General features: G+C 31.6%; 1 protein-coding gene across 2 annotated transcripts; it reads left to right on the top strand.

The window, feature by feature from the left end:
• On the top strand, positions 1–11,487 carry LOC128166223 (cytochrome P450 10-like). Of its 2 annotated transcripts, XM_052831234.1 has the most exons (12): positions 1–58; positions 174–310; positions 497–676; positions 1,135–1,331; positions 1,459–1,649; positions 2,440–2,660; positions 2,824–2,961; positions 3,127–3,293; positions 8,893–8,971; positions 10,213–10,375; positions 10,463–10,506; positions 10,638–11,487. In XM_052831234.1, the coding sequence occupies exons 2-12, from the start codon at positions 200–202 to the stop codon at positions 10,746–10,748; spliced, it is 1,602 nt and encodes a 533-aa protein (XP_052687194.1). In that variant the 5' UTR covers positions 1–58; positions 174–199; the 3' UTR covers positions 10,749–11,487. The 2 variants fall into 2 exon arrangements, with proteins under 2 accessions (XP_052687194.1, XP_052687195.1); XM_052831235.1 differs by lacking the exon at positions 1–58 and having other exon boundaries at positions 199–377; positions 10,638–11,486.
• The last annotated feature ends 854 nt before the right edge of the window (positions 11,488–12,341 follow it).

Raw genomic sequence — 12,341 nt, 5'->3', positions numbered from 1 at the left:
ATTGAATGGTACTGAGAAAGGGTGGACACCAGAATTCTCTGAAGCTTCAATACATCGGGTACGTATACAAGATTATTTTGAAAAGCCAAATATTGCATTGATGTGTATGTATTTATAAATAATTGATGTCAGTTCAAATGAAATTGATTTTGTATGTTTTTCGTTATACTTAGAGTAGAATAGAATCCTTAAACTTGGAATGGCATTCAATCAAATTTTTAAGAGATCATTCCCTGGGAAAAAATTTCTATCCACTCAGACCGACATAGCGAATCATGTGACATCCGGAGTGGAAAAACAAGCAATCCTGGTATGGTTTTAAAATACTTCTTGAACCCTTTACGTATCGTCATGGAAGGAGACGTATAAACCGGAAGGTTCATTCACTCTCTTAATGATATTCTGACTTCATATGATTACTTGTATTTGTGTTAAATCTAGTAGGAATTAAGGTGATTTTTTTTATTTTAACCTCAAATATCATTTCTTTCCTTAGTGTCCATTTGCAACAACGGGAAATGGTAAAAATCACAGAGAGGCGACAACAGAGGCAAACGACAATGTACCATTAGTTCAACCATTTGAAAGTATTCCAGGACCAAAGGGTCTGCCAATAATCGGCACCCTCTTTGACTACATGAAAAAAGACGGACCAAAAATTAACAAACTTTTTGAGGTAAACATGTTTTATTCACTTCTTAACTAACTACAGTGTATATCATTAGTAAGGTTAATTTGATATATTTCTGAAGCAATACAAACTGTTATTCATGTCAAACTTTTTTATTTTGAAATTGTAATCAACAACTTTAAAGACAAAATTAGCGTTCTTTTTAAACTTCTGCTAGTCATATAATTGTGGGAAAAGCTTTGATAAGGTCCTGATTGAAGTAGAATTACATTAATGTTGTCATGTTCTAAAAACTGAAAAAAGTGTTTGCTTATACCTGAGTAGTGAAAATTTTTTTCTAAAGAAATCTAGTGATTACTAGTAACTTTGATTTTTTCATGAAGAATTATCAAAAGTTTCTGCAGCATAATAGACTGCTCTTATTGGTTTAAGGAAAACGATTTTCCATACATAGTATTCAGACTGAACTCATTAACGCGTTTTTGTTCGATTTAAACATATAGGCATACAGACAAAGATCTAATGAATTTGGGCCTATTTATAAAGAGACAATAGCCAGCCTCTCAACAGTTGTTGTCAGTGATCCGGTTGAATACAATAAGGTTATCAGAATTGAAGGAAAGTATCCTGTAAGGAGTGTGATGGAGCCATGGCATTATTATCGGAAACAAAAAAACGTGGGACAGGGGCTCGTGAATTCGTAAATAATTTCAGGCTTTATTTAACTGTATTTAACTCTCTAATATGTTACAGAGCTATTGTATGCTTATATAACATTTTCTATGCGACACAGAGTATAAGAAGAACATTCCCAATTTTTTTGATAGAAATGGTCCAGAATGGTACAAACTCAGAACAGCTTCTGCCAAAAAGATGCTTAAGATTCAGGAAGTCTCAGAATATTGCACTGATATGAGCGAAGTGGCTGAAGACTTTACTCAAGTTCTGCTAGAGCGAAGAAATAAAGACAATGAAGTAGTGGGTCTGAAAGAGGAGGTCTTTAAATGGGCCATGGAATGTGAGTTGTGTTAAATGAATAAGAACACTAAATGTTTAATCTGTTTTATGCGTATGTTTGAATAATTAGTGAAAGATATATTGAAAACTTGGTAATATCAATTTGAACAAAAGTACACCAAATTCAAATATTAAAAAACATTAAAAATTTCCAAAGCTCAAGAATCTATGTTTTATTCATAAAAGTTAAAGAATCTTTTAAGGTTGAGGATGGGAAAAAAAGAAAAAAACCTTCGTCGGTCCCAAATCAATCATATTCAAATATAAACATATCGATTTAACCTTCAGAGATTAGAAATGTTGAAGATGGGATACATTATTTTGGAAGTTTATATTCAAATTCAAAGAAGAGTAAGACAAAATAATTCAGTTGTCCAAGCCTCTTTAAAAGTCAGTTCAAACAGATAGATTTCGACTGATGTCACACATAGACGACTAAGCATGCCAAAAATTACTAATATCCAAAATGCATGTTTTAACATATTTTCAACAAATATTTCCTACAGCATGAAAATGTTAATATTAAAACGTTTTCAAAAATTGTTTTTTTTTTGTATCGTAAGAACCGTATAAAAATTTGAAACCTTTATTTTTTTCATGAAGTATTAAAGATGCAGTTTAGGGAAAGATAATATGCTTCTTTCGTAACCTAATTTTCCTAACAAAACAGTTGTAAGTAAAATAATAAACAAATAGACGTTAAACATTCAGAAAACAAAAGAATAAACAATATACCTGTATGAAGTTTAGCGCAGATCATGATAAGAGCAATAGCTTGTTTATTTTTTCAGCAATGGGTACCTTTTTGTTTGACTCCAGAATCGGTTTGCTTGGTCTCAACCCTCCTCAACAGTCTGTTGATTTCATACAAAATCTACAAGGATTTTTCAGACTGATGTCGCCGCTGACGTTCAACTTCCCATTTTACAAATTGTTTCCCACGTCAGAGTGGCGACATTTTCAAAGTTACGCCGACAACGTCTTCAGGATCGGGAGATCGTTTGTGGACAAGGTCTTGCCTATTAATGTGTTTTATATACTTTTGTTGATATTGTATAAAGGGTTGGACTACATCGCATATTCTGTACTTGTAAGACTTTGGTTTTTATGTTTCAATACAAGAAAAATGAAAAGAAGTCTTTCTGATTTATCATGGGACATGTTATTTGCTTTAGATAAATGAAGAAAAACCCATTAAGCCACAGAGAGGTGAGAAATCCTCTTTTGTACAACACATACGGAGTCAGGAATCCCTCAATGAAAACGAGGCTCTCTCTACCGTTGTAGATCTGTTAGTTGGAGCTACAGAAACGGTGAGAAAATAACCATTCATGTGTATTTATTTAAAATTGAAAACACAAAATGCATTGCTATTATATCGTATTTTAAGATTCTTAGATTCAAAAGTAGGTGGATAAATGATAAATTATTCGAGTTTGGTTCATGTCACAGCATAATTTTTTTCTCTAATGTCCTAGACGTCTAATGCCTGTCTATGGGTGATATATTGCTTGGCTAGACATCCAGAGGTCCAGGAAAAGCTTTACAACGAGACGGCTAAAGTTTTACCAACCGGAGAGAAACTCACAGCGGACAAGCTCTTACAGCTTCCGTATGTGAAGGCCGTTTTCAAGGAGACATTAAGGTAAGCTGATTGACCGACATTTCTGATCTCGTTCTATAAAGAACGGCCATACAGCTAAATAAAATCATGGATTTTTTTGTTGTTGCTTAATAAGCGATATTAGCTATATTATGATACATACACTGACTAATGTTTGCGCTATGTTTTTTCTTAAAATTTTGTCTGTCTTGTACAACTACAGTACTTTTTCTTTATAATAATTACCGAAATGCAATTTTTAGTACATTGCAAAATAATGGTTATAATCGTTTATTCAGGTAACAAATGTGTTGTATTTTTAAGCTTAATATGATGTTAAAAGCATATTTTATCTTTACATTTTATTTTTACAATTTTATAATTAATCCTTTTTATCCACATTTCAAAACAAACACAATGACAATGTTTACTAACCTACCAATTGAAAATCAAAGTACTGAAGTACTGAAAGCCGGGCTCTTTTGGTGTGTCTTTATGCATATTTTGTAGTAAAGACTGAAAATCTCTCTCTCTCTCTCTCTCTCTCTCTCTCTCTCTCTCTCTCTCTCTCTCTCTCTCTCTCTCTCATGCTTTTAATGTCGGCAAAGCATTAGAGAGCGACCAAATTTTGTAAGCGGCTATAAACAAAAATATGTCTGTCTAGTAGAAGTTAAAAAGTTCAACAGTTGCTGCCTGAATTTTGAAACAAGCATTATATATTCAATCCCCATTTCTTCATCGCGCAGCAAAGTAGTTCATGGAAATTCATGCGCATTGTATGTGTCCAAAATGCATAGTAATGTTTTAAAAACACGTTATTAATAAGAAAACTAAAAAAGATAGACAATTCATTCGAAATTTAAAAAAAAGAAACAAAATGCCAACACTTTTGACAAAACGTGGCTCTTTGTGTAACTATTTGGGATAGCGGAAGCTCAAGGTATCACACCGGTAATTGTTTTCACTATGTAACACTATAGAGGGGAAAAAATTCTTAAAAATCAGTTTGTATTTTTCATGACAAAATATTCGGAGGAAATGTTATTTGTTACCTATCTCATCAGCTAACACCATAAAAAGGGCAAGCGATACTGCATTTTCTCAAAATATCTAGCTCCAAACAGGTCTACCCTCAAAACCACGTGTTTTCCATTTGTATGTAAACAGACTGCACACTCCCCAGGAAGCTGCTGCATGAGCCCTGAAAGAAGTAGTCCCTGTGAAAAAAAATCATCAACTAACAAAAAACATGAAATATCCTACTCAGTGGTACAAAAAAATTTAAAACTGAGTAAAGGAAAATGTAAAAATGCAGTCAAGGAAAAAAATAATTCTGAAGTATATATGGAACTACAATTGACTAAGTTCATTTTGATTGGCCGATTACCGGTGTGATACCTTGAAGAGACTCTAAAGATGTCAGATTCCTTTCAAATTTGCACCTGAGAATTCCCAATCAACTGTCACCAAATCCCTAAAACCCTGTCCCCAAGCTCCCAATATTTCATTAGCAATTGAGGATTTATCTCCCTTACTCAGACTGAAGAAAATAGCACAGATGAAACACATTTGGAGCCTCACACCATGCATGACCTGAAGCCAATTTTTATCCTTAAAACAACAAGATACAAAATCATCTTGGTACCAAATCAGAGCATATACATTTTTCTTTACATCAAAATAAAAATATTCCATTAGAGTCACTTCATTATGCAATCATTGCATAACAAAGAAGAAATTTATCCCTATTGTTCACACATTTCATAACTATATTGTGAATTATCAGGTAAAAAATGAAATCTGTATCTGGTAAATTTATATATCAGGTAAAGCCTGTTTACCTGTCTACACACTGCCATACTCACTTTTATCTAAAAGCAGCATGGTAACACAGGACAGCCCAAATGATATCAGCATGTAATGGAGCTCAGATCTGCTCTGACAACCATAAATCTTGCTTTGATGATAAGAAATATAAAAGAAACAACTGGGATGCAACTTCATTCTGTGATTTATGTAACATTCTATCTGTAGAGCAAAAGTAGCCATGAAATTTCAATTGGACACACTTAATTATACCCCTCATCAGGCCATCCCTATAGAATTTGAAGAGAATTACTGATCAATGATGATTGACACATGTTAGATAATTTACAGCAAGAGCAATAAGCATATACATGAAGTAATTCAATAAGGCAATGCATTTCTGATGCATATTTACAAGAGAAATCACATAAGTGCATGCCATATCACAATACTAAAAAAAGAATCATACCAACCCCCATAGTTGTGGATATGGGTGGGGCATCTATATTGTACCCATACATGTTACATGATATGATTTCATTCAAATTTTGATTTTCATTAATTAGAATAGGACAGGTGTGCTGAGGTTACCATATAAAAAATAGTAATATCTCCTTCTAAACATTTTAACAATGACTAATGTTTCAATATCTTAGGTCATTCAAACATAAATATCAGTATTTGTATTTTGTAAATAAGGAACTCCCCTTAAAATGTGGGAAGAAACTGATTTTTTGGCTATAATGCATAAAAACATTTTCTGGTAAACTGAAATTCATCAGTTTTTAAGGATGAAAACCATGAAAAGCTCCTAGATTCAATCATGATGATATTATACATACTTGACTCATAATGACCTTCTCAACTAAATGCATGAAACCTCTTTTCTACACAAAATATACATCTGTGTGATCTCGTAAATGGTGTTAAAGCATGTTTTTGCCTTAAACTATTACAAATGGGTAATTCAGTGTAAAATAAACATAAACATAGCACATATTTGCCCAAATCCCCTAATTCCTTGAATCAGGACTATGTAGGAAATGAAATTAAATTTTACATAAGGTGAGCAGATATCAAAGAAATTAAAGTTTTTGTCAAAATAATCCTTCGATAGACTGTTCATGTTCTTCTTCGCAATGTTTCGCACTTGTCGCTTAATTCTGAGACTTGCACGTAAACTCAAAATTGGTCATTCGATGAAAAACTAGTCGCTGCGTGCTCTTACGACAAAGTCTGAGGGCATCAAATATGACTGCGACAACTGATCTGCACACTTTTACAGCATCTAGAACACAGAAACCAATATTCTAAGCTCCAGTGATTCATATCATCCATTTTTAAAGGTTTTTATTATTATATATTAAAAATTACATGTTTTCCACACCAAAAATCATCATTTTACATATTTTTTTTCATTACAAAATTTCAGAAGCATTTTTCTATCTTCAGACTACAGAAACTAATTTCTGTTAACAAGATTTGACATAAAATACTGAAAACTGGCACCTGCATGCATTTTTTCAATTTGACACACAGCCCTTCAAGGTATCACACCGGTAATTGTTTTCACTATATAACACTAAAGAGGGAAAAAAATTCTTAAAAATCAGTTTGTATTTTTCATGACAAAATATTCGGAGGAAATGTTATTTGTTACCTATCTCATCAGCTAACACCATAAAAAGGGCAAGCGATACTGCATTTTCTCAAAATATCTAGCTCCAAACAGGTCTACCCTCAAAACCACGTGTTTTCCATTTGTATGTAAGCAGACTGCACACTCCCCAGGAAGCTGCTGCATGAGCCCTGAAAGAAGTAGTCCCTGTGAAAAAAAATCATCACCTAACAAAATACATGAAATATCCTACTCAGTGGTACAAAAAAATTTAAAACTGAGTAAAGGAAAATGTAAAAATGCAGTCAAGGAAAAAAATAATTCTGAAGTATATATGGAACTCCCCCCAGGAAGCTGCTGCATGAGCCCAGAAAGAAGTAGTCCTATTGAAAAAAAATCATCACCTAACAAAATACATGAAATATCCTACTCAGTGGTACAAAAAAATTTAAAACTGAGTAAAGGAAAATGTAAAAATGCAGTCAAGGAAAAAAATAATTCTGAAGTATATATGGAACTCCCCCAGGAAGCTGCTGCATGAGCCCTGAAAGAAGTAGTCCCTGTGAAAAAAAATCATCACCTAACAAAATACATGAAATATCCTACTCAGTGGTACAAAAAATTTTAAAACTGAGTAAAGGAAAATGTAAAAATGCAGTCAAGGAAAAAAATAATTCTGAAGTATATATAGAACTACAATTGACTAAGTTCATTTTGATTGGCCGATTACCGGTGTGATACCTTTACCTTGACGCTGTTTGGTTTTTTGTTTACTTGTGCTATTTATAGTAACATTGGCGATTTGCCTGCCTATAGCCAGGACTCTGCTTTCAGCAGAGCCCGGCTAAAAATGTTAAAATCTCTTTATATTGGTTTTTTTTTTTTTACAATCTAGTATTTCCTATATTCCTTTAAATTCCGAATTTTATCTAGTCTAATATTTTTGGTCTTAAACTATCCAGTTTCTCTTTTGTTTTATTTAATTGTTATTAAACTTGTGATACATAATGATATTTTGCATGTTGTTCATTCTCTGTATTTTTTTAAATAAATAATAAAACCAGAGAGAGAGAGTATATCTATATTATGTGATTTTATATCTACTTTATCCAACAAGTTGAAATGGTGAATATATTCGCGAGGCTTGCCGAAATCACACAATTATAGATGTTCTATTTATCTCATACAATTTGATTTATATTATAAAGCTTTTGAGACAGTCCCTTATACGATCCGAACTTTTTTCAAAGATAAAAAAAACAATGAATGCAACGTTGTGTTATGCGGTTATTGTGAAAGGTCAAAAATAGTTCGGACCGGAAGTATTTGATTAAACATCACCCGTTTGATAAAGCAAAGGTTTATCACACGGGTAATATTCACCACACGTATGAGATAAATATCAATTTCAAAATAGCATGCCTTTTAATTAAGTCGTTAAAGCATCCATAACAACATCACATCATTGAATTGAATTTTATCAAATATATCCATGTTATGTTTTGTCTTTAAATGGACATGGTCACAATTTTAGTCAATTTTGTTGCGTTTTTAATGTTTATAATGCTTCAGTAAGGCATTTTTAAATGCAAACTAAAATTAGAGTGTCAGTCGTCGATTTACAAGCAAGGTACATACACTGTAGCTCACATGTCTTATTTATGTGACAAAGCTTGGGTTATGTTTTGGTTTACATGTTGAATGTTGAAAAGAAAATTTCTGGTTTAGACTTAATACGAATGTAAAAAAAAAGCCGCTAGGAACTGGGTTTTTTCAGTCTTTAAAACGATTTATCAAAAAGAAGAATTAACTCAAAAAGGACTTTTACGGGTATACTGAACTAATGTAAACAAAAACATGCCACGAGCCATGTTTACATAACAAAGAACTGTGAACTCTGTATCTTGATTATAACTCTATGACTAACGCTCAAACTTTGGTTGATCATTAGTAATGCATTTCTAAAGCATAGGTAACAATAAAAATGGAAAAATGAAAGTTGTAACCATGCCAATTTAAATTTCACTGAATTATTCATTTAATGAAACGCTTTGTCACAATTCAGTTTTTTTCTTCAACTCATTGGTATCACTCAATGCTTCTGTTTTTAATTTGTCACCAAGAATTTCAAATATTTATTTTTTCCTCTGAGGGATAGATATTTAGATAACGGGTTTTTGGACGAAAGATTGATGAATTTCTTATATATTTTTACAGGCTCTATCCAATTACGTTTTCTACAAGTAGATATATGGATAAAGATATTGAAATTGCTGGATACAATGTACCAAAAGGGGTAGGTGTGTTCCGTTATATATATATATATAGATAGAGAGAGAGAGAGAGAGAGAGAGAGAGAGAGAGAGAGATAGATAGATAGATAGATAGATAGATAGATAGATAGATAGATAGATAGATAGATAGATCCAAGAAAAACCTCAGTGGTCGGTGAAATATATATAAAACTTAAATAAATGAAAACACTTAGATCGAGTAAAACATAAGCGCTTTCATTTTCTTCAGATGTTTTACAATACTGTATTGTAAAACATCTGAAGAAAATGAGAGCGTTTATGTTTTACTCGATCTTTGTGTTTTCATTTATTTAAGTTTTATATATATATATATATATATATATATATAAAGCACTAAAAATGGCTAACGACACGAACAATAGAAATTGTCAAATTTTCGGGACAACCAGTCCCTTCTTCAGGACCAAAAAATAAATTACATGAGTACAAAACAAAGAAAACAAAATCTAAAGCTACTACTAAACTACTTAAGAAACTATAAAAAAGAACAGCTACATTATAAACATTTGTTCACATTCTTAAAGAAGGTGTTGCTACTGTCGCCGATCGCTCTAAAGTAATCAATTTTTAGTGCTTTTTATATTCAGTTTACTGGCTTAGTATCTATATATTAGATCCGACACTTTAAAGATGCCTAGTGTTGTTGATTTTATTCAGTGCTTTATATATATATATATATATATATATATATATATATATATATATATATATATATATATATATATATATATATATATATAAAGCCTTGGTACAGCAAAAAATACTTAAATAAATAAAACAGAATGCGACAGTCCAAATTAAATAAATTGTTTACTGTTAGCGCTTTCAGCCATGTCGGCTCTTCAGACAGTTATACAAAATTAAAAATGTTGTATAACTGTCTGAAGAGCCGACATGGCTGAAAGCGCTAACAGTAAACTATTTATTTAATTTGGACTGTCGCATTGTTTTATATATATATATATATATATATATATATATATATATAAAGGAACTCTTTAACCCATGGATTTGTTTTGTTGTTTTGAATCAGTTTGATATACCTTTGTATTATAATTCATCTTGAAAGGTTCTTGAATATTATCCTGCATTGTGAAAACTTGTAAAAATATTTCGGTTGAAATTTTGAATGTCTTTTTTGTATAGAATGAAAATCAAAAGTGATATTCTTACTCACTCTGAGAGATTTAACACGTACTCTTTTCAACTTTGAATATTTCAGATTCACATTCAGTGCAACCTATACGGAGTATACAGAGATAGCCAGTATTTTCCAGACCCAGAAACATTCAAACCAGAGCGATGGCTGAAAGAAAACCAAATGGACAAGGACAAGAAAGCGCTATCTAACTTAGTCTGGGGCCACGGGGCCAGGATGTGTATTGGTTAGACATGCTTCCTTTGATTTCAATTGGCTATGATGTTTTTCCTTCTTTTTTTTGGTTCTAATCTCTTTCTTATTTTTATTTTAGGTCGTCGTTTAGCAGAACAAGAAATCCACATTTTAATGACCAAGGTAATAGTCAACCCTGACACGAAATAATTTTTGTTCATAAAAGTCTATTTTTATTATTTTTCAATAAAACTTTATTAAAGTTTACATTTACGTTTTTTGAAAAAATTGTACTCTTTATTTTACATTTCTAGATTATACAGAAGTTTCGGCTAGAGTATCACCATGAGCCTGTGGAAGCAATTCTGAAAACAGTAATGACACCCGAGCAACCACTGCTTATCTCATTCATTCCAAGGGACTAAAATCTTCTTGTGTACTTCTTGACTTCAGTACATATATTTGTGATATTTGGTAACATTTTTATTATATTCTGTTTATATTGTGAATGACTATTTTAAATGTTATAATTTTTGTGATTTTGTGATTTCAAAATTATAAATTTTATGATAATGAAACTAAAATTGAATTTAAAGTGATTTTTAAAAAGTTCATTAAATAGTCGTTAATTGAATGTTTGCCAAAAAAAATTCATTTTTTTTTTATTATGGCGTACTAAATTATACATATGAAATAAATCGATGAATCCAGTTCGTGCTTGTTTTCATGAATTGAAGACATTTTTAATGGGGAATACTACGACTATAACAATGAATGTTATGAGGTTCGTGGCAGACTGGAATATATTTAGCGAAATAAGACAGTCTAGACTTTGGAACTGAATGTTAAAGTGGGGTCATTATAGGAAGTTAACTAATTGCAAGTAATAAAAATATATTCATTGGAAGATTCGTAGCTCTGTAGACGGAATAATCAGGAATAAGATTCGTTAGACATCAACATTTAACCAAATTTAAGCTTAATGTTTGCAAAAAAAATGAAAAATTTACTTAAATTCAGTTCTTTGATGCAAAAACTTAGTTTGTAGTAGTCTAGACATACATGTATATATGATGTGAATATTTCATCGTAGTTATATATGTATTACAAATCATAAGGAAGACCGCATCGTCTGGTTTTTAATTTGAACGAAAAATACTGTTGATGTTGTATGGAAATGTGGAATGATTAAACATTGACTTTTGTTTTCAATTTCACAGTGTTGTTTAACTATTATATAGGTTTTACAGTTAAAATTGAAGAAACAAAATTATTGCATAGCATAGTGAAGGATAATGGAACCTGTCAGGATGGCAGTTTATATCTGTTAAAGGAATAGATTTTAAATTATTCAAAAATTAAAACAAATAATAATAGAATTACCCGAACTTTTTCTGACGAATTTTGTAAACAAAGAACTCAAATATCAGGTCAGATATTTAATGTCATCTATGGTGGCATGTCTCTGCCCCTTGAGGCAAGTTATTTTTCTTTCAAATATGTCGACATGCGAGATAGATATGTTGACATGCAAGATAGTTATGTCGACATGCAACATAACTATGTTTACATGCAAGAAAATTGCAATCAAATAAGAATTATTAAAACTATAAACAGATCTCAAATATTGCTCACATGTGACATCAAATATGCTATATGGGTATAGTCCGCTAATGCATTTTCCATGAGCGGTAATGTTAAAGGTATATGTAGTGTATTTGGAGTAAAAATTTTGACATGAGTTTGAGTAAAAATATACATCATGTTTTTTATGATTAGACGTTTCACAAACTCTGGGCCCGTAAAACATGCTCTTTTATTAGTTATTTGTCTCTTAACTTTGCTACACTTCTGATGAATATTAATGTGATCCGCCATTTGTAACGCCACTGAGCATGAGTGCGGGAAACACGATGGAGGAAAAGTTTGTTTACAAATTAAAATCACGTTCTTCATGTTTTAATTTAGATAATTCTTATATCAGACGATACCCAAAGCATTATTATCCCTTTATTCAT

Source organism: Crassostrea angulata, chromosome 10 (assembly GCF_025612915.1).
Source record: "Crassostrea angulata isolate pt1a10 chromosome 10, ASM2561291v2, whole genome shotgun sequence".
Classification (NCBI taxonomy): Eukaryota; Metazoa; Mollusca; class Bivalvia; order Ostreida; family Ostreidae; genus Magallana; species Magallana angulata.
Note: the sequence above shows the minus strand (reverse complement) of the source record. Positions and strands in the feature narration are given on the sequence as shown.